At 34.6% G+C, this 19236-nt stretch overlaps 4 protein-coding genes across 7 annotated transcripts; 3 read left to right on the top strand and 1 right to left on the bottom strand.

Annotated features, from left to right (window-relative positions):
- Window positions 1–1236: 1236 nt before the first annotated feature.
- On the top strand, window positions 1237–6444 carry LOC21400971 (pumilio homolog 23). Of its 3 annotated transcripts, none has more exons than XM_024165708.1 (11): window positions 1237–1315; window positions 1729–1931; window positions 2066–2429; window positions 2632–2934; window positions 3177–3344; window positions 3919–4062; window positions 4225–4344; window positions 4603–4788; window positions 4966–5114; window positions 5206–5388; window positions 5618–6444. In XM_024165708.1, the coding sequence occupies exons 2-11, from the start codon at window positions 1768–1770 to the stop codon at window positions 6015–6017; spliced, it is 2181 nt and encodes a 726-aa protein (XP_024021476.1). In that variant the 5' UTR covers window positions 1237–1315; window positions 1729–1767; the 3' UTR covers window positions 6018–6444. The 3 variants fall into 3 exon arrangements, with proteins under 3 accessions (XP_024021476.1, XP_024021478.1, XP_024021477.1); XM_024165710.1 differs by having other exon boundaries at window positions 1239–1315; window positions 1737–1931; XM_024165709.1 differs by lacking the exon at window positions 1237–1315 and adding an exon at window positions 1548–1608.
- A 2558-nt stretch (window positions 6445–9002) lies between these two features.
- Window positions 9003–13373, top strand: LOC21400970 (ubiquitin-conjugating enzyme E2 34). 2 transcript variants are annotated; one of them, XM_010098233.2, is made up of 10 exons: window positions 9003–9256; window positions 9947–10006; window positions 10357–10411; window positions 11413–11451; window positions 11605–11668; window positions 11804–11865; window positions 11953–11992; window positions 12115–12142; window positions 12230–12321; window positions 12663–13373. In XM_010098233.2, the coding sequence occupies exons 2-10, from the start codon at window positions 9950–9952 to the stop codon at window positions 12934–12936; spliced, it is 711 nt and encodes a 236-aa protein (XP_010096535.1). In that variant the 5' UTR covers window positions 9003–9256; window positions 9947–9949; the 3' UTR covers window positions 12937–13373. The 2 variants fall into 2 exon arrangements, with proteins under 2 accessions (XP_010096535.1, XP_024021475.1); XM_024165707.1 differs by having other exon boundaries at window positions 9868–10006.
- Window positions 13374–14098: 725 nt separating this feature from the next.
- On the top strand, window positions 14099–15473 carry LOC21400969. The gene is made up of 3 exons (XM_010098232.2): window positions 14099–14281; window positions 14740–14947; window positions 15036–15473. The coding sequence occupies exons 2-3, from the start codon at window positions 14861–14863 to the stop codon at window positions 15471–15473; spliced, it is 525 nt and encodes a 174-aa protein (XP_010096534.1). The 5' UTR covers window positions 14099–14281; window positions 14740–14860.
- A 2017-nt stretch (window positions 15474–17490) lies between these two features.
- LOC21400968 (RING-H2 finger protein ATL3) lies at window positions 17491–18748 on the bottom strand. Its single transcript, XM_010098231.2, has one exon. The coding sequence runs from the start codon at window positions 18495–18497 to the stop codon at window positions 17598–17600; it is 900 nt and encodes a 299-aa protein (XP_010096533.1). The 5' UTR covers window positions 18498–18748; the 3' UTR covers window positions 17491–17597.
- Window positions 18749–19236: the final 488 nt, after the last annotated feature.

The following is a 19236-nucleotide window of genomic DNA, read 5'->3' as shown; positions in this document are numbered from 1 at the left end:
TAGTAAAAAAGTTAGATGTGACTATTTCGTAGAGCTTTTTACTGTAGTAAAATTTAAATTCTAAACTCAAATCGGTAAAATGAACGTGGCCTTAGATTATTATTTTCGTGAACATTTGTATTTTTCAATATCGGAATAATTTGAACAGAATATAGGACTTGACATTTTGTTCCTCCGTTAATTAGCCATTCAAATGGATAATTGATCCCAATCATGAAATATAAAATGCGCCTATAAATTCGAATAATTTAGTACTTATTTTTTATTCTTAAGATAATGCCTATTTTTTTTTGTTCCTAAAAACAAATCTAACGCCTTGTTTTCTTTTTTCTGTTTATTCATAATACACAAAATGAATAATTGATTTCCCCTCTAAATTGTACCATTTAAAGTAAGGTAGGTGGTATATGGATAGCGGATAATTAGTGAAATTCTTCTAAAATTGACGGTTAAAATTCAAGTGAAATCAATATTCCCTTTATTCAGTATTGTCCCTTTTCTTTAACTTGTTTAAATTGATATATTCTAATAAAGGAGTCTTTAGGATAAAAGGAGGTTAATAATAGAAATTTGACTCTTACACACAAAAAAGAGAATTATTGAACTTATTTTTAGAATGTATGTGTCTAAATTTTTAACTTTTACTTTTACTTAATACTCTTTTGACTAATATAATTATTTGACTAAAAATAATATTTATAAAAAATAAGAGATAAAAATTTTAGTTTTTATACTTTAAAAAATATTTGTCTCCTCATCCCTTATAAAAGGGTAGGTTTGCACTTTTTCCTTTGGTAGTTACCTCGCAAAATTTCATACTTTGAGTTGAAATTTAGCGAATATTATAAATATAGTAAAAATAACATAATAATTATCATAATAATATCTTATTTTATACTATATAATGATATAATCATTATTTTAATGATATAAAAATGATATAAAATTTTACTGTTCTTCTAATATTTTAACATTTTTACTAAATTTAAACTTTGATATTAAAATTTTGCTATATGAGTAAATCACCCAAATGTCATTGGGCTTCAGCTGACCAAACCCAATTAGAACCCAATTAGTTAAGCCTGGGCTCACAAAATAAGCCCAATAAGTTGAGCCTGCAAACTCTTAAATATAGTCATTGGGCCTGGGCCGTTCTCTTTTCTCTCGCTGGACGACAGCAGAAAACGGCAGTAAACCCTCTTTTGGTGAGCGGCGCCATTTGGTTCGCAGCTTTCTTTTCATAACTCATCAGAAGAAGGTTTGGAGTTAGGTTTCTGAACTTAACCACAGTAAGCATAGAAGCAGCTACAACAAGGTAAGTCCACTTTTTTGTTATTATATGCATATATATATATATCTATATAGATATATTATAGATATATAATACCGCTTGAGTTTCACATTTCCAGTTCTTTCTGATGATAACAGAACAAGTACTCTTCAATTTAATGGTTACGAAATATTTGTAGAAGGAATGAAAAAGAACAAGAGTTGCTAATTGTTTTTGGTGTTTCGAAGTTACAAAATACTATAGTTGCTTTTAAGCTCTTTAACCGATTGTGCGATTGAAATTTTCTACGAAAAGCTGCAGATGCTTAGATATTGTTGGTGGGTTATTGATATGTATTTCAAATTGTATATAGTAAGAAGCTGCTGATAATTGTGTGTGTATTTTTGTTTGTGGGTCGGTCATTGGGTTTGCTTATTGGTTTTGTGTTGGTTCAAAAGCATTGCAGGAGTTTTGTGATTAAGTCCGGGACAGGTTTAATGGGAGGGAAGGATAAATCTCATAAAAGGGACAAGAGAAAGAAAGGTAATTTTGATGACACTTCTAAGAAAAAGGTGTCTGGAAAGGCAGCTGATGGCTCTTTTAAAACCGAGAATTTTGCGAAGCATCGGATGAATTACGCGCCTCATCAATCCGTTGTCAGGTATTAAGACATTGGTCTGGTTCTTCTTATGATCAATTAAACGTCTCATCAATGTAATGTGCGCTGACTGTGTTAGTATCTGGAGTTATGAACAGTTTGCACATGTATTTATGAGTTTGAATAAATCTTTTTAGGAAGCAGGTTGACCCGGAAACCACGAAATACTTTTCTGAGATTGCCAATCTTTTCGAGAGTAATGGGGTTGATTTGGAGGAGCGGGCGGTTATATGTGGTAATGCTCTTGAAGAAACCAGAGGGAATGAATTTCAACTTGCGACTGATTATATCATAAGCCACACTTTGCAGATGCTTCTCGAGGGATGTGATATTGACCACCTTTGTGATTTCCTTCGAAGTTGTGCAAAGGACTTTCCATTTATCGCGACGGATCAATCGGGTTCTCATGTAGCTGAGACTGCTATTAGGTCTTTAGCTATGCATCTTCAAGACAGTGATGTCTACTCTGTTGTTGAGGATACTTTAACCATGATATGCAAGGTATTAGGAATTCTGTATTTCAGCTAAGAAGATTGGTTTGCTGTTAGGCTAGACTGTAAATGTAATGTTCATCTCGATAGTGATTGCTCTGTCCAGCATCCCAAGTCAGAAAGCGAAATGTGCGACTTATGGACACGGCTTAACCTATGATTTTTTAATTTAATACATCATTTTTTTCCTTTTTTTTTTTTTCTTTTTGTAGGTTGTTGTAGAAAATTCTGTTGATGTGATGTGTAACTGCTATGGATCTCATGTTCTTCGAAGCCTTCTTTCTCTCTGTAAAGGAGTACCATTGGATTCTTCAAAGTCTCATGACAAGAAGTCATCTGTAGTTCTTGCAGAGCGATTGAATTTTAAAGCATCTAGATCAGATGAAAATGCTTCATTGCATGCTCATCAGGGATTCCCAGATTTATTTAAGCTTCTTGTCTCGGGGATAATGAATTGTACCCAGGAAGACATAAAGACTTTGCAATTTGACCAGTATAGCAGTTTGGTTTTGCAGGCATGTTCCACTATACCATCCTTGTAAATTTCTCGTTGATTGAATTTTTTATGTTCTATGATAGTTCATGAATCTGCTTGTTGTTTAATGAAATTTCTTTCCATATCCTCATTTTTTTTTAATTTTTTTTTATGGTAAGTGTTGTCTCTATGTTATTGTTAAGTTTGGTTTTGTTGTTGTACTTTTCTTTTTATGGTTTCGAAGGTTGCACTAAACGTGTTGGAATTTTTTCCCCTTCGCAGACTGCTTTGAAGTTGTTAGCTGGAGATGACGAAGAACTGTTGAGAATAATTCCCATACTTCTTGGGTGCAAAAAGGAGAATATCAAAGATGGCAACATTATAGAAGCAAATGAAGTGCGGAACATTGTAGATTTGATGAAAGAAACTGCTTTTAGCCATCAAATGGAGGTGAGCAGCCTATAAATTATGTTGCGTTAAAAATATCTTGTGCCAAAGTATATATCACCTTACGAAAGTTATTTTTTCCCTTCTATATAAGTTGTCAGTTTAACATGTTTGCATGTCTGTATGAGTTTTTAGTTTGAGTTCAGCTGTAAAGGAAAACCATCTGATAACTAGCTTCTCATAAGTGGAAGCTAATTCTATCTCGATATATCACTGTGGTCCAATTCAAGTCTATGAAATTGATTGTCTCATGAAATTAATAACTTTTGTAGGCCTTGAAAATGAGTTCCACCTTCTCTGAGTCACTGGCCCTTGAAAATCAGTAATCTGTTTACTTAGCGGCAGCAATTATCATGGGTTTTCTAGGACAAACTGTTTACTTAGCCACAGCAATTATCATGGGTTTTCTAGGACGAACTTTTTTTGTGTTTTCATGTGGCAGCATCATGCTAAACTTTAATGTATTATTTTTCTGTAGCAATTACCTTGGGTTTTCTAGGACGAACTTTTTTTGTGTTTTCATGTGGCAGCATCATGCTAAACTTTAATGTATTATTTTTTTCTTGCAAATTTTTAGGTAATTTTGGAAGTGGCTCCTGAAGTCTTGTACAATGAAATTTTTTTGAAAGTATTCAGGAATTCATTATTTGAGCTTTCATCTCATCATTGTGGAAACTTTGTTGTTCAAGCACTAATATCTCACGCAAGGCATCGAGAACAAGTATGTATTTGGGTGTTGATTTGCTTCAGTATGCTTTAATACACTTCTTAACTTCTCTAGTGGTTAAGATTGCACTATTATAGATGGTTATCACAATATTTATCGGCTCCTTTGTAGTAGTGTTCTATTGTTCTTAGAAACTTACCTCCTTTTGTCCACTAGATGGAGTTAATCTGGGAGGAACTTGGTCCAAATTTTAAGGGTATTATTGAGATGGGAAGGCCAGGAGTGATTGCTTCAGTCATCGCTGCAAGTCAAAGGTTTCATACTCATGAACAAAAGGTTTGTAATTGGACTGGCCTTCTTTCAGTTATAAAAGGCTTCTAAACTCAAGACTATTATGTTCAACTAATTTAGGAACTTGCTATCAACAAAGTTATGAAAATTTCTTTTACAAGCTATTGTGACATAGCTTACTGATAATTAAATTTACCCGAAGCTATTTATTGTAGTTTACCAGTCAAAAAAATTTTAAAAAAAATAAAATAAAATTGGTTTCTTCTGATACTAATTTTAGTTATGTTTCCATGACTTTGGCAGTGTTGTCAGGCCCTTGCTGCTGCAGTATGTTCAGCGAATGAATCACCAAGATGGATCGTTCCTCGAATTCTTTTCCTTGATAACTACTTCTGCTGTGAAGACAAGGCTAACTGGACATGGCAGGGAAGCGCTAAAATCCATGTCGTTGGTTCTCTGATTTTGCAGGAAGTTTTCCGATATCCAGGCGTAAGCAATTTACCTTTCATTCTGTTATTTCCCCTTCTGCTGGTTGTCAGGAAGCAGTTTGCATACAGGACAAAATTGAAATTCTGGCACTTTGCTTTTCACTTGAGTAATCTGATTCCTTCCTTGGTGTCATATCTGTTAATTTAACATGCCATATCATGCATTTATACTGTTCAGGAGTTTATACAACCTTTTGTTACAAGTATCTTATCGATGGAAGATGACAATGTCCTAGACCTAGCAAAAAATACAGGAGGTGCTCGTGTCATTGAAGCTTTTCTAAGTTCGAGTGTTTCTGCAAAACTGAAACGTCGTTTAATAGCAAAGTATGTTAAACATTTTTATTGGTAACATGTATATCTCCGAGAATCTGCTTCTACTTTCACTTTTAAAATTACAATTTTTGTTGCTTTGCAGGCTCCGCGGACATTTTGGAGAGCTTTCAATGCACTTGCCTGGTTCATTTACTGTTGATAAATGTTTTGCAACCAGCAATATCTCACTGCAAGAGGCCATAGTATCCGAGTTGTCAGCTGTGCGAAGCGAGCTTTCGAAGACAAAGCAAGGTCCTCATCTCATAAGGAAACTAGACGTTGATGGGTAAGCGGTTGGTTATATTCTGTTTGAAAATAGTTGGATTCTTATGCTAATATATCATTGCTTTGTGTCTCTGGTCAATGGTCTATACATTTATTATATTAGGCTATCCAGTCCACACAGATGAATACAAATAGAATGCATCTTTCATTATCTGTTTCTGCTCATTGTAGCTTATTATAGGTTGAATCTTGGCATTTTTCCCCCCTTAACCTTTACCTGTTAATTACAGATTTGCTGCTCGACCTGATCAGTGGAGGTCAAAACAAGAATCAAAACAGTCAGCATATAAAGAATTTCATGCCACATTTGGCTCTGGTGAAATCAAGTCATCAAAACACGGCAACTTTCTTGCTCATACTTCCAAGGAGAAACCACGGCCAGAAGGGATAAAGAAAATGAGGAAAGAAATCAACGATAGCCTAGCTTCTCCGGTGCCATTTTTGAGCAATTCGGGCTTTAAAGGCAGGTCCCACAAGTCCGGAAAGCACTGGAAAAACGATGCAAGAACTGCAGTAGATGGTGATGGCTCGAAAGGGAAAAATAATTGGTCAAAGAAGAGAGAGAATCAAGGTGGGTCAGACAAATCTGCAGACAGATTGGAGAGGAAACGCCAGAAAGGGGATATCTAGTCTTATGCTCCTAATGTGGATCATCGGTTTTACAATCCAATTTTGTAAAATTTCTTTTCGTAGCTGCAAATTCTACTACTACTGGGGAAGAGGACTACAGAAGTCTTGGAGTGGCAGAAGAAAGATAATGGTTTGGATAAACAACTATTCCGTGTTAGTAATTTTTGACAAAAGCAGATAAGTATACAACTGAATTGGAGAAGTTACTAGTGTTACTCATTTCAGTATTTGTTGGTTCTTTCCGTTCTTTAAGATGATTTTACAAAGTTTTTCAATGTTGTAACTCTATACTCAAGGAAAAAAAAAAAAAAGAAAAAAAAAGAAAGAAAGAAAAGAAAAGGCTTCTATTCAATTACCCCAAAATTGCAATCTTACAATACTTGCATTACATGAACCATCTGCATTGTTTGAAAACTGCTGTATACAAGAAGGAAAAAAAAAAAAAAAATTGTAGGAACTAGAAATGAATGAAAAAGAAATCTAGATATTGTGGAGATCTCAGTATCTTTACTTGTGTACTTAACTACCTCTAACTTCAGCCATGCTAGGGAGGGTTGGACCTGGCAGAGCAAGAAGGTATTATAGATAAGCTACATGAAATCTTCCAACTAGGTGAAGAAGGTTGAAACTGTTGGTAAAGTAGGAATGATTACTTGTTCTGCGTAGGATTCGAAGTGCTCGGCGGTATCCTTCGGGAACTCGAGCCGAGCTGCTTGAAAGGAGTCTTCTTGTTGGCCTGCAAATCTCTGTTAGCTCGGGAGGATGAAATAGGCTTTGATGCTGAAGAAGAATGCGCTTTCGCTATCGGACGTGCCGCCGCTCTTGATCCACAAGGCAAGGACGATAGAATGAGAGAAATTGAAAGTGCGAGAGCAGCCAAAACTCTAGACCAGGCTTTCATTATCCTCTGACTTGGTACTTACTTTTCTCAGTGAATGGTGAACATTGAAGATGGTTGTAGCTCCAAGCTTATAGTCAAGCCATATGGTATAATAATAGTGAGTTTAGTGGTTGTTTTATACCTACTTTTCTGCTTTAAAACGATAGTAGAACTCAAAATGGGGATCTGATAACAGTGGGATCATGTGCTGGATTTTTTACTGTTACATGTTGCAACTCTGACCTTCAGATTTGGGGGGGTGCAAATAGTAATACATATTACAGAGGGAGATCATGTGATCAGGCACGTGATGGTTGCTATTGGTATTGACCCTTTTTTCTTGGAAAGCTAAAAGAGGGTTGATATTATATTTGTGATTATCTGTGTTGTTTGTTTATCCAAGTGTTGGATCCACAGAAACGTGGTGGGGTTACAGCTATTTTGGGAGTTAACTGAATTGGTGGGGTTTGGTAAGAGAGATGAAGCTTCAAAGTTTGAACGATTGGTCTCTCTCTGGTCAATTGAATTTGTTTTGGGGAGAAAGAGAAAAATAGGTTAAGATTTGAGATGAACTAAAATTAATAGGCAAATAGTTTACATAAGTTAATAAATAGGTTAAATTACTGTTTTTGTCCATAACTTGTCTGGTTATGAACCATAACTTGACAAGTTATTGTCTATAATTTACGATTTTTGTCCATAACTTATCTGGTTATGAACCATTACTTGACAAGTTTATTCATAACTTATATGGTTATAAACCATAACTTGATAAGTTATGGCCTATTAATTTTTATAATTAAAAATTAGTCTATATACTTTCTTAAATTTTTTTTATTGACCTATTTTTTATTATTTTTGTAAAAAAAAAAAATTAAATATAATTATTTTTAAGAGTTACGATAAAATAAACGGGACATTAGATTTACACTACAAAAGCAAAGTAAAAAGAGAAAAAGCGTAGCAAAACGTTCCAGTTTCAAACTCATTTTTAGGACTTCTTTTGATCTTGTCGGCTAGTCGGCCGTACTTTATTTATGTTTTTAACTTTTAATTCGCAATACTAATATTTGTTGCATTTCTCGACTATTAAATTTTTATCAAACTTGTTGAAAATTTCTGCTTTTTCAGCTAATATGATTCTGAAATGATTTCGTTATTACAAATAGTGAATATCAATAAGATATATTCTGAAATGATATTCCGAGGGTCGTATCAGAATATGAATAAGATATATATATTTTTTCTCTTAATCTATAACAAATTCTACTTAATAAATGGTATATGATAGAGGGGTAATAGTAAGAAGATATTTGGCATGGATACCACATTTGAGACTATCGCTCCTATGTGTTCTTCTTTACATTACCCCGTACCTTCTTTCAACATTATTAGTTAAAATAAAGGCCGTCTCAAAATTTTGAGTCTATTTATTTACCAGTATTACTATTATTATGTGTAAATTAGATTTAAAACTTTCACAAAAATGATATATCCAAATACCAATTCTCTCTCTCTCTGTCTTTTTTTTTTTTTTGAAAGGAATACCATTTCTCTTTTTAGCAAAGAAAAAATGTTAATTTTCTAAAAGTAGTATTCCTCTCTTCTTAAAAAAAGCACATTTTTGCATCGGACCTCCTGAATTTTACGTGTTTGACGGATTGATCTTTAAATTAAAAATTGTGACAACTCTTTAAATTTTAAAATATGTTACATAGCACATCCAATTGAAAACGACATTAAATCAAAGCCTTAAGTTCTTTTTTTTATTTTAAAAAAGAAAAAATTATTGATTTTATTCTTAAAAGAATATGAGTCTAAATTTTTAACTCTTATTTTTAATTAATACATTTTTATTAATATATTTATTTAATAAAAAAAATAATTAAGAGTAAGGAATAAAAATGAAGCGCGAACAGTAAGATTTCAGGGAAAAAAAAAAACAAAGCCTATTTACCTAATTGGACGGGACCTTCTAGAAGCAAAAGTAAAACGGGACTGGGTCCAAGTTTAACCTACGTGGACCAGTTGGCGAATGAGGCTTTAGCTAAAGCTTGGAAATTAGTGATGTTTTCAATAAAAAAAAAAAAAAAGTTTGGAAATTAGTGAGAATCAGAATCCACAATCTCAAACTCACAACAACGATTTACGTTTCAAGATTGATCTAACGGAAACAACACCAAGCCGTACCCTTTACCCTGGTCAATTTATTGCAATTTATTTAAAAATAAAAAAATAATTGGAGATGTTTGTCAGCTTAACGCATCTAAAAAACACTCCTTTTAGCTTTTTGTGCGCACGAACAAAGCCAATTGATTTCTAATTCATTATCACTGACTCCAGAACCCGATCTCATCAGGTTTGTTTCAAATTTTCCTTTCTTCTTTTTCCTCTTTGGTTATGCTTTTTTGTTTCTCGGATTTCGATTTGTTTGATCACCGCGAGTATGAGTTTTTCCGGTTACTTGATTTGGTTTTTTTTCGATTCGATTGTCATTTCTGATTCCTAGATGTATATACGTGTGTATATGTCGATATTTTGGTATCTGGAATTTTCTTTTATTGGCTTTTGAATTTGGGATTGAGATAATTGATTTTGTTTTTTGAGTTAATTTCATGATCCGTATGCGAATACGCACTTTTGCGAGCGAACTTCGATTATTGTTTTGGCAGGAAGAACAAAAATTGGGAAAAGTAGATGTTTTAATTTGAAAGTTTTTTTTTTTTTTTCCTTTTCTTTTCGATTCGATTTTCTGCCGAAAACCCGTAAACCGTAAATATTTTATGTGATTTGAAAGATCAGAGTGCTTGTAAGTGGTAAGTTTCTGGAACGGATGAACAAAATCTCTCTCTTTCTGGAAAATAGTCGAGAATGGAGCTCAATTTCTGGTTAATTTTTAATTCCTTGGTTGATCATGTTTATTGTATATACTCTCACATTTTTCTTTCTTAATGTCTATCTGGAAAACAGGTCATTGTATTTTTTGCTCTAGAGAATACAGGAGCGATTAGCAGTTTATTTGATATCCTTTTACAATTGTAAAATTCAGGATATGGCTGAGAAATCATGCGTCAAACGCCTTCAGAAAGAGTATAGAGCGCTCTGCAAAGTATGAATATTGAATTGCATTTGCTTAAATATTCGTTTTTTTTTTTTTTTTTCTTTTTCTTTTCCGTAGCTTTATGTATATCGCCAGTATGTAATACTGTCGTCATTTGAATCACCCATAGTTCTATTCAAATGAGAAAAGTCTGAACCTCTTGTTTTATGAATTCATGATTATCGATTTTTATTGCAAGATGAAAAAAACATACTTTACTACTTATCCTGTAACTTTGGGGTTTTGGCTTGTCCAAGTCTTGGTGCCAACAATGTTTGTTTGGTCAAGTGTCAAGCGGACTTTCCCCCCTCTACGCTGGAATTTCCTTGATACTTATTGCGTTACTTGGAAACTTACAGGAACCAGTTTCCCATGTTGTGGCTCATCCTTCCCCAAATGATATTCTCGAATGGCGTAAGTTTATACTAATCTGATACATGTGGAACTTCTGTGAAACTTTCTTGGATGCATGATTATTGGTTGAACAACTTTCTCCTCTATTCCTGTTTCTGTATCATCTTAGAAGACACATTCCTGCTTTAATCTAATATTTAGTGGGAAAAGAAGTCAATTGTGAGGTTATTTTTATATTGCCCGTAATTAAACATTGGTCAAAATGTGTTGTAAGAAAATTGCAATTGCAAGGTGATTTAAGGAATTGCTGAAATCATTAAATGGGACGGCACAGATTGTCGATAATTAAAAGATAATGCAAGCTGAGTAGTGAGTAGCAAAAATTGGAGCTTGCAGATTTGAGAACACTTTTGAGGTATCCCTAAATCAAGCTGGAAATAGTGTCTGATTTGTTTGTTTTCTAGGTGACTGCATCTTTGCTTTATTTCTTTGGCTAAAGGACTGTATCTTTAATTGATTTTTTTGTTAGTTGTTACTCTGGGAAACTGCTTTAATGTTGCTTAATTCTTCAGTTGCTTAATTCTTCATATAGTTAACGAAGTTGAGCTCAAAGAATTGTATTATACCTCTTTAATGTTGTGATTTGTGATTCTCTTCCATTATCAATTAGTTATTGACTATATAAGAGCCGAACAAATGATTATTATTATTGGCAAGAGTTCTTGTAACTGGACTTCAATGAAGTTATAAACAGTTTTGTCATACTTGAACTTTCAGTTGTAGTAATTGTATAGACAATTTTTGTATAAGCAAAAAGCTGGTTCCCCCTAAAATTAATTACTGATTTTGCCGCTTAGCAGATATGTCGTTTCTTGATATTTTTAAATTATGAATTTTGTATTGGGACATTTAGGTTTCATATATAATTCCTTCGTACTTTTGTAGGTTAAGAACAGTTATATATGATATGTGTTTGCTTGTTTATCTCTTGTGTTCTAAGTGAGATTATTTCCGTGATTCAGTAGCACTTTATCCATTTCTTTTTCCCTTTTATGTCACAGATTATGTGTTGGAGGGAAGTGAAGGAACACCTTTTGCAGGTTGGTCCCATCCAAGGGGGAACTTTTTTTTTTCCAGTGTGGTATTTTGTACTAACAAGATTCATTATTATGTTGTATTTTTCTTATGATTGTTTGCTTTATTGACCTTGTGCATTTTTGTCATCATTTGTTCGTTGTGCTTATCCTCATAAGGTGGATATTACTATGGGAAGATCAAATTTCCTCCAGAGTATCCATACAAGCCTCCAGGAATTACGTAATGTGCTTTTCCCAACTTTTTTGTGATATATGTGCTGCTGTTAATTTATATGTCCTTCCAAAGCTAGCGTATTTTCTTTAAATACTCCGTTGGTGGCTTCTGATATTTTGCTAATGTTTGTGAATTCTGCAGCATGGTTACTCCCAGTGGACGCTTCATGACGCAGCGGAAATTATGCTTATCTATGAGTGATTGTAAGTTTTATGCAGTAGTATGCAGAGATTATTTCTTAGATTATCTTTTGACGGATGATTTGTAATTCTTGACTTTGTCTTTTGAAGTTCATCCGGAAACTTGGAATCCTATGTGGTCTGTATCGAGGTAAGTCGAGGTCTATGTTTTGTGTTGATTTGTTTTCTTGAAGTATCAACAAGCTGCAAGGAAATGACTTCAGTAATCTGATACCACTGTCCACTAACATTTGTGCTCCTTGAATAATGCAGCATACTTCAAGGGCTTCTTTCATTCATGGTTAGTCCACTTTGAATCCGTTATTCTAGTCTACATTTAAATCTTTTCAAAAGGATATGTTCATCTGACGATTATACTAAAATGCAGATGGACAACAGCCCTACAACCGGCAGCGTGAACAGTACTGTTGGGGAGAAGCAACGTTTGGCAAAGGCTTCTCTTGCTTTCAATTGTAAGAAGTAAGTCTGCTGGATAGACAAAAACTTATATGTTACACATGTGTCTAGCCTTTGCATTTGAGGGACGTAGACACATGAAATCATGAATATGGTGTTCTTCCCTGCAATAAAAGAGAATCGGATGTTATTGGGCACCTTCATATTTGTAAAACTGCAATGTCCTTATTTTCTTGCATTTCTTAGTCTAGTCAGGTCGCATTCTAGTGTGAATCCCCTTTTTATAACTGTTTGTTGACAGTTGGCAATTGGGGACTCATGACTGGGTTGCTTATTTTCTTTACTTAAGTTGTGAGGTTGGACACAGCGTATATTTATGCCTGAAAGTTTTCCTCATGTAACAGCGCTACATTTCGGAAAATGTTTCCCGAGTATGTGGATAAGTATAACCAGCAGCAGCAGCAACTTATTCCAGAGCAGGTGCCCGCGGATACATCGGAGATAGACAAGTCCAAGCCCTTGTTAGAAAAGGTTAATGATTCAGCGGGAGATGTGAAAAGAGTAGATGATTGGAAGGACGGGAGGAAAGACAGAAAACAGTCAATACCAACTTGGATGTTGTTGTTGCTGGTTTCTATCTTTGGCCTTGTGATGGCACTTCCGCTTATACAACTTTAGTATCAATGATAAGTGGAAAATATACCGTGGTCAGTCGAGATAAGCTTATGCAAGTTAAGAGACTAAATCAAAATGCTCCTTAGTTTTGTGCTGTATCTAACATGATTTTGTATAGAGGACTACCAAGGAGACTCAGTTGAGTCACTTGACTGATGTTTCATCTTCTATGTCAATGTTTGGTAGTTTCTCTAGTCAATGTTTCAACATGACATGCCTATGATATCTTGTTATAGTATTAGTGGGAGTTTCTGTTTGGGACTCTTTGCTGGTATTATAACACTACACGAGCACACTAAATTTTTTTTTTTTTTTTTTTTTTTTTTTTTTTTTTTTTTTTTTTATGCTTCTTCTTACTCTACCTATTTGTTTTGTAATCAAACCATGCATGTAAAATTAAGAGCCCTTTTGGTTCATGGATTAGAACTATTTTCGATTTACGTATGTTTTTTATGAGAGAAAATATTGTAGCGAATCATGAACTATGATTCGAATCAGAGGACGAATCCTCCAATCAAACAGGACATAAAGTTAAAATACTTTTACATGCTCTTTATTTCGTCGTCACGCAGAGATAAGTTTGTTTTTTTATGGACTCCTTGAATCCAGTGATGGAATTGTTCTCATTAGAGAGGGAGAGAAGGAAAAAGGAGGAGAGAATCCATGAGATTGATTTTCGGATCACTCAAACTAGAAATAATTGTTGACTATTGTTGCATTCATGTAATTGTCGTTAAACTCATCAAACACAAGCTCTAAATAAAAAGAAATAAATAAAAAACCTAGGGAACCCGTAAAATGCGCCGCAATCACCGGTCGCATGCACATCAATATCATAATATGCACCTCCACTGCCAAAAAGTTACCATGCTAGGTTTTTTTTATTATTATTATTTTTTATAATTTATCTTTGAAGATTTTCTCAACTGAATTATATATAGGATAGTCTAGATATATACTTTTTAGTTTTTTCCCCTTCCTATCTCTTATTGAAGGTTTATTTCGTAGTTAATGATTTATTTCTCCACCGAAAGAAAATCATATATTTTGAGACAATTTGGGGAAAACAAAAAGAAAACTTGTGGTCAGCAACTGTACCGGGGTTTTATGAAGTTGATACCAAAAGTTCAAAGCAAATTGTGGGGTTCCCTTGTTTTATGCGGTTTATTAATGATCATGTGGGTTTGGTGCACAGCAAGGTCAAATCAGTACTAATCCAATTAAATCATTTATTAACTAGCCTTAAATCTTTCTTTTGGTCTGGTAAGTGCTTAGCCTTCTCATTAGTGATCAAGATTCTGATGAATCTGTCTTCTTAACGTTGAAGTTGGGTTTAGCACTTGGCCGTGTAAGTATCTTTCCCCCCTAATTCGTGCGTCCCTTTTGGTATATGTAGATGTGATAAATGGGTTGGTATCTACCTTTCACTTTTTTTTAGAGCATTATATGGGGATTTAGATTAATTTTGGTGTCTCAATAGTGTTTAACCAACCACATCGTGATTTAAAAATTTTATAGTGCTTTTAACTAATTTTTACATGTCTTTTGCATCCTATTTCATTAAATGGCATTTTATAATACAGCATTTAGAACAACAAACATTAAAACATAGATTTGAACTTTTTTTTTCTGAAGATAAAGGGGAGATTTGATTTCATTATATGGGGAAAGCTTAACACTGCCAACTTTACTGCCCAAAATGGTCACTCTAAATTGATACTTTATTGGTGCAATGCCATTGTGATAGTTGGTCTTTCCATTTCTGCTTTTTAAATCTAAATTCATGAATCCAATCCTTAATGCCAGGAAGAATCCTTAATATTGCCACAAAATCTCTTCCTATTCCACCATCCGTCTAGCTATTTCTTCTTACAACTCGAAGAAGAAGATTTCCCTTCATCTATTCTCCTCCTTTCCTGAGGCAACAATGAAGAAATCTCGTCTGTACCCAAACCATGAGACAAACCATTACAATGGCGATGAAGATTATGATCCTCGTGCTGACTTTTCTCAGGTAATGATGTCTAATTGTTTGATTTTTGCTCCTTTTTCATTTCATTTCTCTTCATTCTCATTTCATTTTCTCATGTTATCTTGTTCAGTTCTTGGAGGAAGCAAAGCGCGATGAGAGAAAAACAGATTTTGGGATCATCTCATCAGCCGAATCAGAAGAAGATGGAAAGATAAAACCGCACCAAGAGGAAACAAAGAACAAGAAGAAGAAAGCGTGGAAACCGTGGAAAGTTTTCCTTTTGCCATTGTGGAAAGGTGAGAAAAAGAGCAAGCATCACATGGAACAAGAGGCCAACTTTTCTCACGTTTCAATTACAAAACGAGGTTTTGCATCTGGTCCAGTTTATCATAGCAGTGGCAAGGATACAGATGGCAGGCCTCGGCGTCTGACATCTGGACCTCTCAGCAGCCTTTTCAGCCCCGCGAGGAAAGCTGATTCTGAGATACCTTATATGTGTCTTGACAAACTTAATACTCCTCGTTTTGGTGGTGCTCGGACTTATGGACCTGTTTACCTAGTAACTTAGTACACCACCATTAGAAAAAGTAGTTGAGATAAGGTATTGAGTTTTGGATTTACTTTGTTTCTCAAGGAGAGTTCACGTCATGGAATAGTAGCAAATTTAGGATGGTGAAAATAAAATGTGTTCTTATGTTCTTTGTTCGTATTTGACACGGTTTTTAGATTGAAATTGGCAGAAAACATGCTTTGATGATCTCAGTTTTCTCATCTCTACTGATATAATTTCTGATAATTTGTTTTTAGTCCTCTTTGGGATATGGGAACTGGATAAACAGAGATAAATCATTGAAGAAGCTCAATTCTAACCCAAGAAATTAAGCCCTGTGCAGCAGGATGTCATTGTCATCTCACTACCGGCTCTTTGAAATAGTGAGTTCACCTTTGTGTTTGATGTTTCTACTCACATGATGTGAGTCCGACTTTAATCAACAACCTTAGCAAACACGATATGCTGTGTCTCCTTTTCCTTTTTCACTTTACTGAGGGGGGGGGGGAATGCCCTTTTGCTGTTATGAAGTCTCAAAAAGCCTCTGAAATAGCAGGCTTGTGAAATGTTACCGTTTTTAAAATGAAAATAAAACGACGTTTGTTTAGTAAATATTTTAAAAATAAAAATAAAAATAATGAAAATAATTCTTATGAAAAAATTAAAAAACAATTAGAAATTATTTTTATTTTTTTGTTTTTATTTTTTTAATACTTATCAATAATATTATAATATATTAATTAATAAATGTGATTTTATTTTTTTATTATACTCAAAATAATTTCTTAAAAAATTAATCGAACATAATTTTAAAATTAATCTCAAAATAATTTTTAAAATAATTTTATTTTTACTTTTTATTAAAAATAAAATTATTTTAAAATCAATTCGCATGTATTTTTAGGAGAAATTACAACTTTAATGCCCAAATGGGGAGTAGGTGTGATGTGTGTCCAAAACTGCTGACCAGTCTCCCCTTTGAAAGAGAGCAAGAGAGATATCGGAGTAAACTCTTTTTTTATTTATTATTTATTATTTTTTTCTTTCCTTTTTTGTACGTCAGAAAATATCACGTACACGTTACATCTTTTATATTGATGAACCTGTCTAAATAACTCCTCAAAAACAAAAAGGGCGTTTTCAGAAGACACCATGGAATCTTTTTCCCACAACCGAGGGGATATTGCCATTGGAAGAATGCTGGTGCTTGCCTGTTCATGTTATAAAAAGTTAGATGTGATTGTTTGTGAGAGCTTTTTACTGTAGCAAAACTCGAATTCTAAACTCGAATCAGCGAAATGAACATGGCCTAAATAACTCCTCAAAAACAAAAAGGGCGTTTCTTAAAGTCAGAAGACACCATGGAATCTTTTTCCCACAACCGAGGGGATATTGCCATTGGAAGAATACTGGTGCTTGCCTGTTCGTGTTATTAGCTTTTGAGCAGTAATATGAGTTCAAAAAATGATCAAATAATTATTTTCTTAAATAAACTGTCTGCATTTATGAACAATGGGAGATTTTTGTTCTTTTGTGTAACCAATTAAGCTCATAAGAATCAAATCTAAAAATGATAAACTTTTTTTTTTTTTTTTTTTACAATATACATTCATTTCAAACAATGGTTATGCAATCTGTTTCTAAGAACAAGTATACAAACATCTCTTTTGCATAGAATGCTGTTGCAGAGCAAAAACAAAAACAGACACTGAGCAAAAACAACGAAAGAATGTACAATGTTGTTTTGTGCAGATAAATTTTTTTTTTTTTTTTTTTACAATATACATTCATTTCAAACAATGGTTATGCAATCTGTTTCTAAGAACAAGTATACAAACATCTCTTTTGTATAGAATGCTGATGCAGAGCAAAAACAAAAACAGACACTGAGCAAAAACAACGAAAGAATGTACAACGTTGTTTTGTGCATCTCCAAAAGTAATTCTCTGGGATGATAGAATCAAGTAATAAATCAATATCAGACCCTCTCAAGCAGTAGTTTTTCTCATTACCAAAACCTTTCCCTTTTCCTCAGATTTTCTTCTTCAAAGCTCCAATACCAAATGTGAAATGTGTACAAACATGGCTGGAGACTGGAGTAAAACTAAATCCAAACATCCAATTTTCTCATAAAACATTTTCTTAGCTCGGTCCTCTGATTGGTTGCTCAATATCTCCAGAACTAGGACTACAAGGACTCACTTTTCTTTCCCTGCTCAAAAGCCTCTTCAGCGACCTCAACCTCGTCGTTACCGGCGACTTCAATTCGTCGCCGGAAGGAGATAGTGAAGACGCCGCCGCCGGGTTCTCGTTCGGTATATCGATCACCAACGCACCAACAATCCTAGTCGTAGATGAAGAGGACGACGAAGAGGAAGGAACAACAGCCGAGGGTTGAGATTGAAAAGACGGACCTTCTTCCAAACAAGCATTGCCGGAGCTAACCTGAGTCTCGTCTCCCCAAAACAAAACATTTGTAGGGAAATTCGGAACCCCCGACGTATAATCGGAGCTCAAATTCTCTTCCGGAACATTCTCCGAGCCAGTGGAATCCGACGAACTCACGGGAGATACCGAGTTTCTACAGAGCGGACAAGTCGCGTGCGACTGGAACCACATGTCGATGCAATCGACGTGGAATCCGTGGTTGCATTTCGGCAAAAGCCTGGCCTTTTCGCCATTGACGAGCTCAGAGAGACAAACCGCGCATTCAAGGCCTTCTTTGAAGTCCTCCGCGCGGTAAACCAGCACCGGAAGTGATCGGAGAACGGAAGGCTCGAGGCCTCTCCGAAGAGCAGGGACGGTAGGGTCCTGACCGGGAGCAAAGACGAAACGGCGCCGTCGCCGGCGGGATTGCTGCTGGCCGGACTCCGCCGCGTCCTCCTCGATCCTCCACCAGAACCACTTGGCGTATAAGTGGAGAAAGATTACGAACACCACGACCACGAAAAAGACTATGATCGCCACCACCATTATTCTCCCCGTTAGCTCCACGGCCTTGGAATCGTCCAATGATCGATCAAACCGAGTTGGTTCTCCCATTGTCGCTGATTGAAACTCGTTTCTATAAAGATTTGATCTTCAAAACCCTAGTCTAGTTTGAAAATTCTGAGCTTGTTTATGGCTTTGTTCAAAGCTTTTTTTTTTTTTTTTTTCCCCCCAAGTAGAAGAGTGTGTAAGATGGGTTTAAATATAAAGAAAACGAAGAAGAGGAGTTGATTTTCGTTTTTTGGTTGAAAAATGAGAAAGAGAGAAAGTTGGACTTGTTCTTGGAATGGTGGTCGAAAGGAAGTTGCAGTCCAAATTTGAAATGGATGGGAAGGCGAAGCAGAAGACGTAACGGGGGTGTTTCGAAGAAAGTATGGAAGAAGCAGACGACAGAAATAGATATTGGATCGAGAAATATTAGGACTAGTTTAATTCATTAATTTAAATTTTTAATTTGAGTTAAGATATAATCTTATGTAAGAATTTTTTATTATAATAAAAAAATTAAATGTGATTATTTTTAAAAAAATTTTAATGTATTAAAATTTAAATCGATAAAATAAACGATCTTTTAATTTCTCTGTATCTTTTTCTCATCTAATATGTCATAGAGTTTAAATGTTAAAAAATAAATATAAAAAATAATAATTACGTCAGTATTTTTCTTAATAAATATAATATAATAGTCATATAGATACCTCCCACTAGTATTCAAAGACTTGACTTTCTTGGGGAGGAGAGAGAAAAAAAAACTTTTTTTTGGGGTCCAAAAATGACATTTGAAGAAGACTTT

The sequence above is a fragment of the Morus notabilis genome, unplaced genomic scaffold (genome assembly GCF_000414095.1).
Source record: "Morus notabilis unplaced genomic scaffold, ASM41409v2 Scaffold1315, whole genome shotgun sequence".
NCBI classification, from domain to species: Eukaryota; Viridiplantae; Streptophyta; class Magnoliopsida; order Rosales; family Moraceae; genus Morus; species Morus notabilis.
Note: the sequence above shows the minus strand (reverse complement) of the source record. Positions and strands in the feature narration are given on the sequence as shown.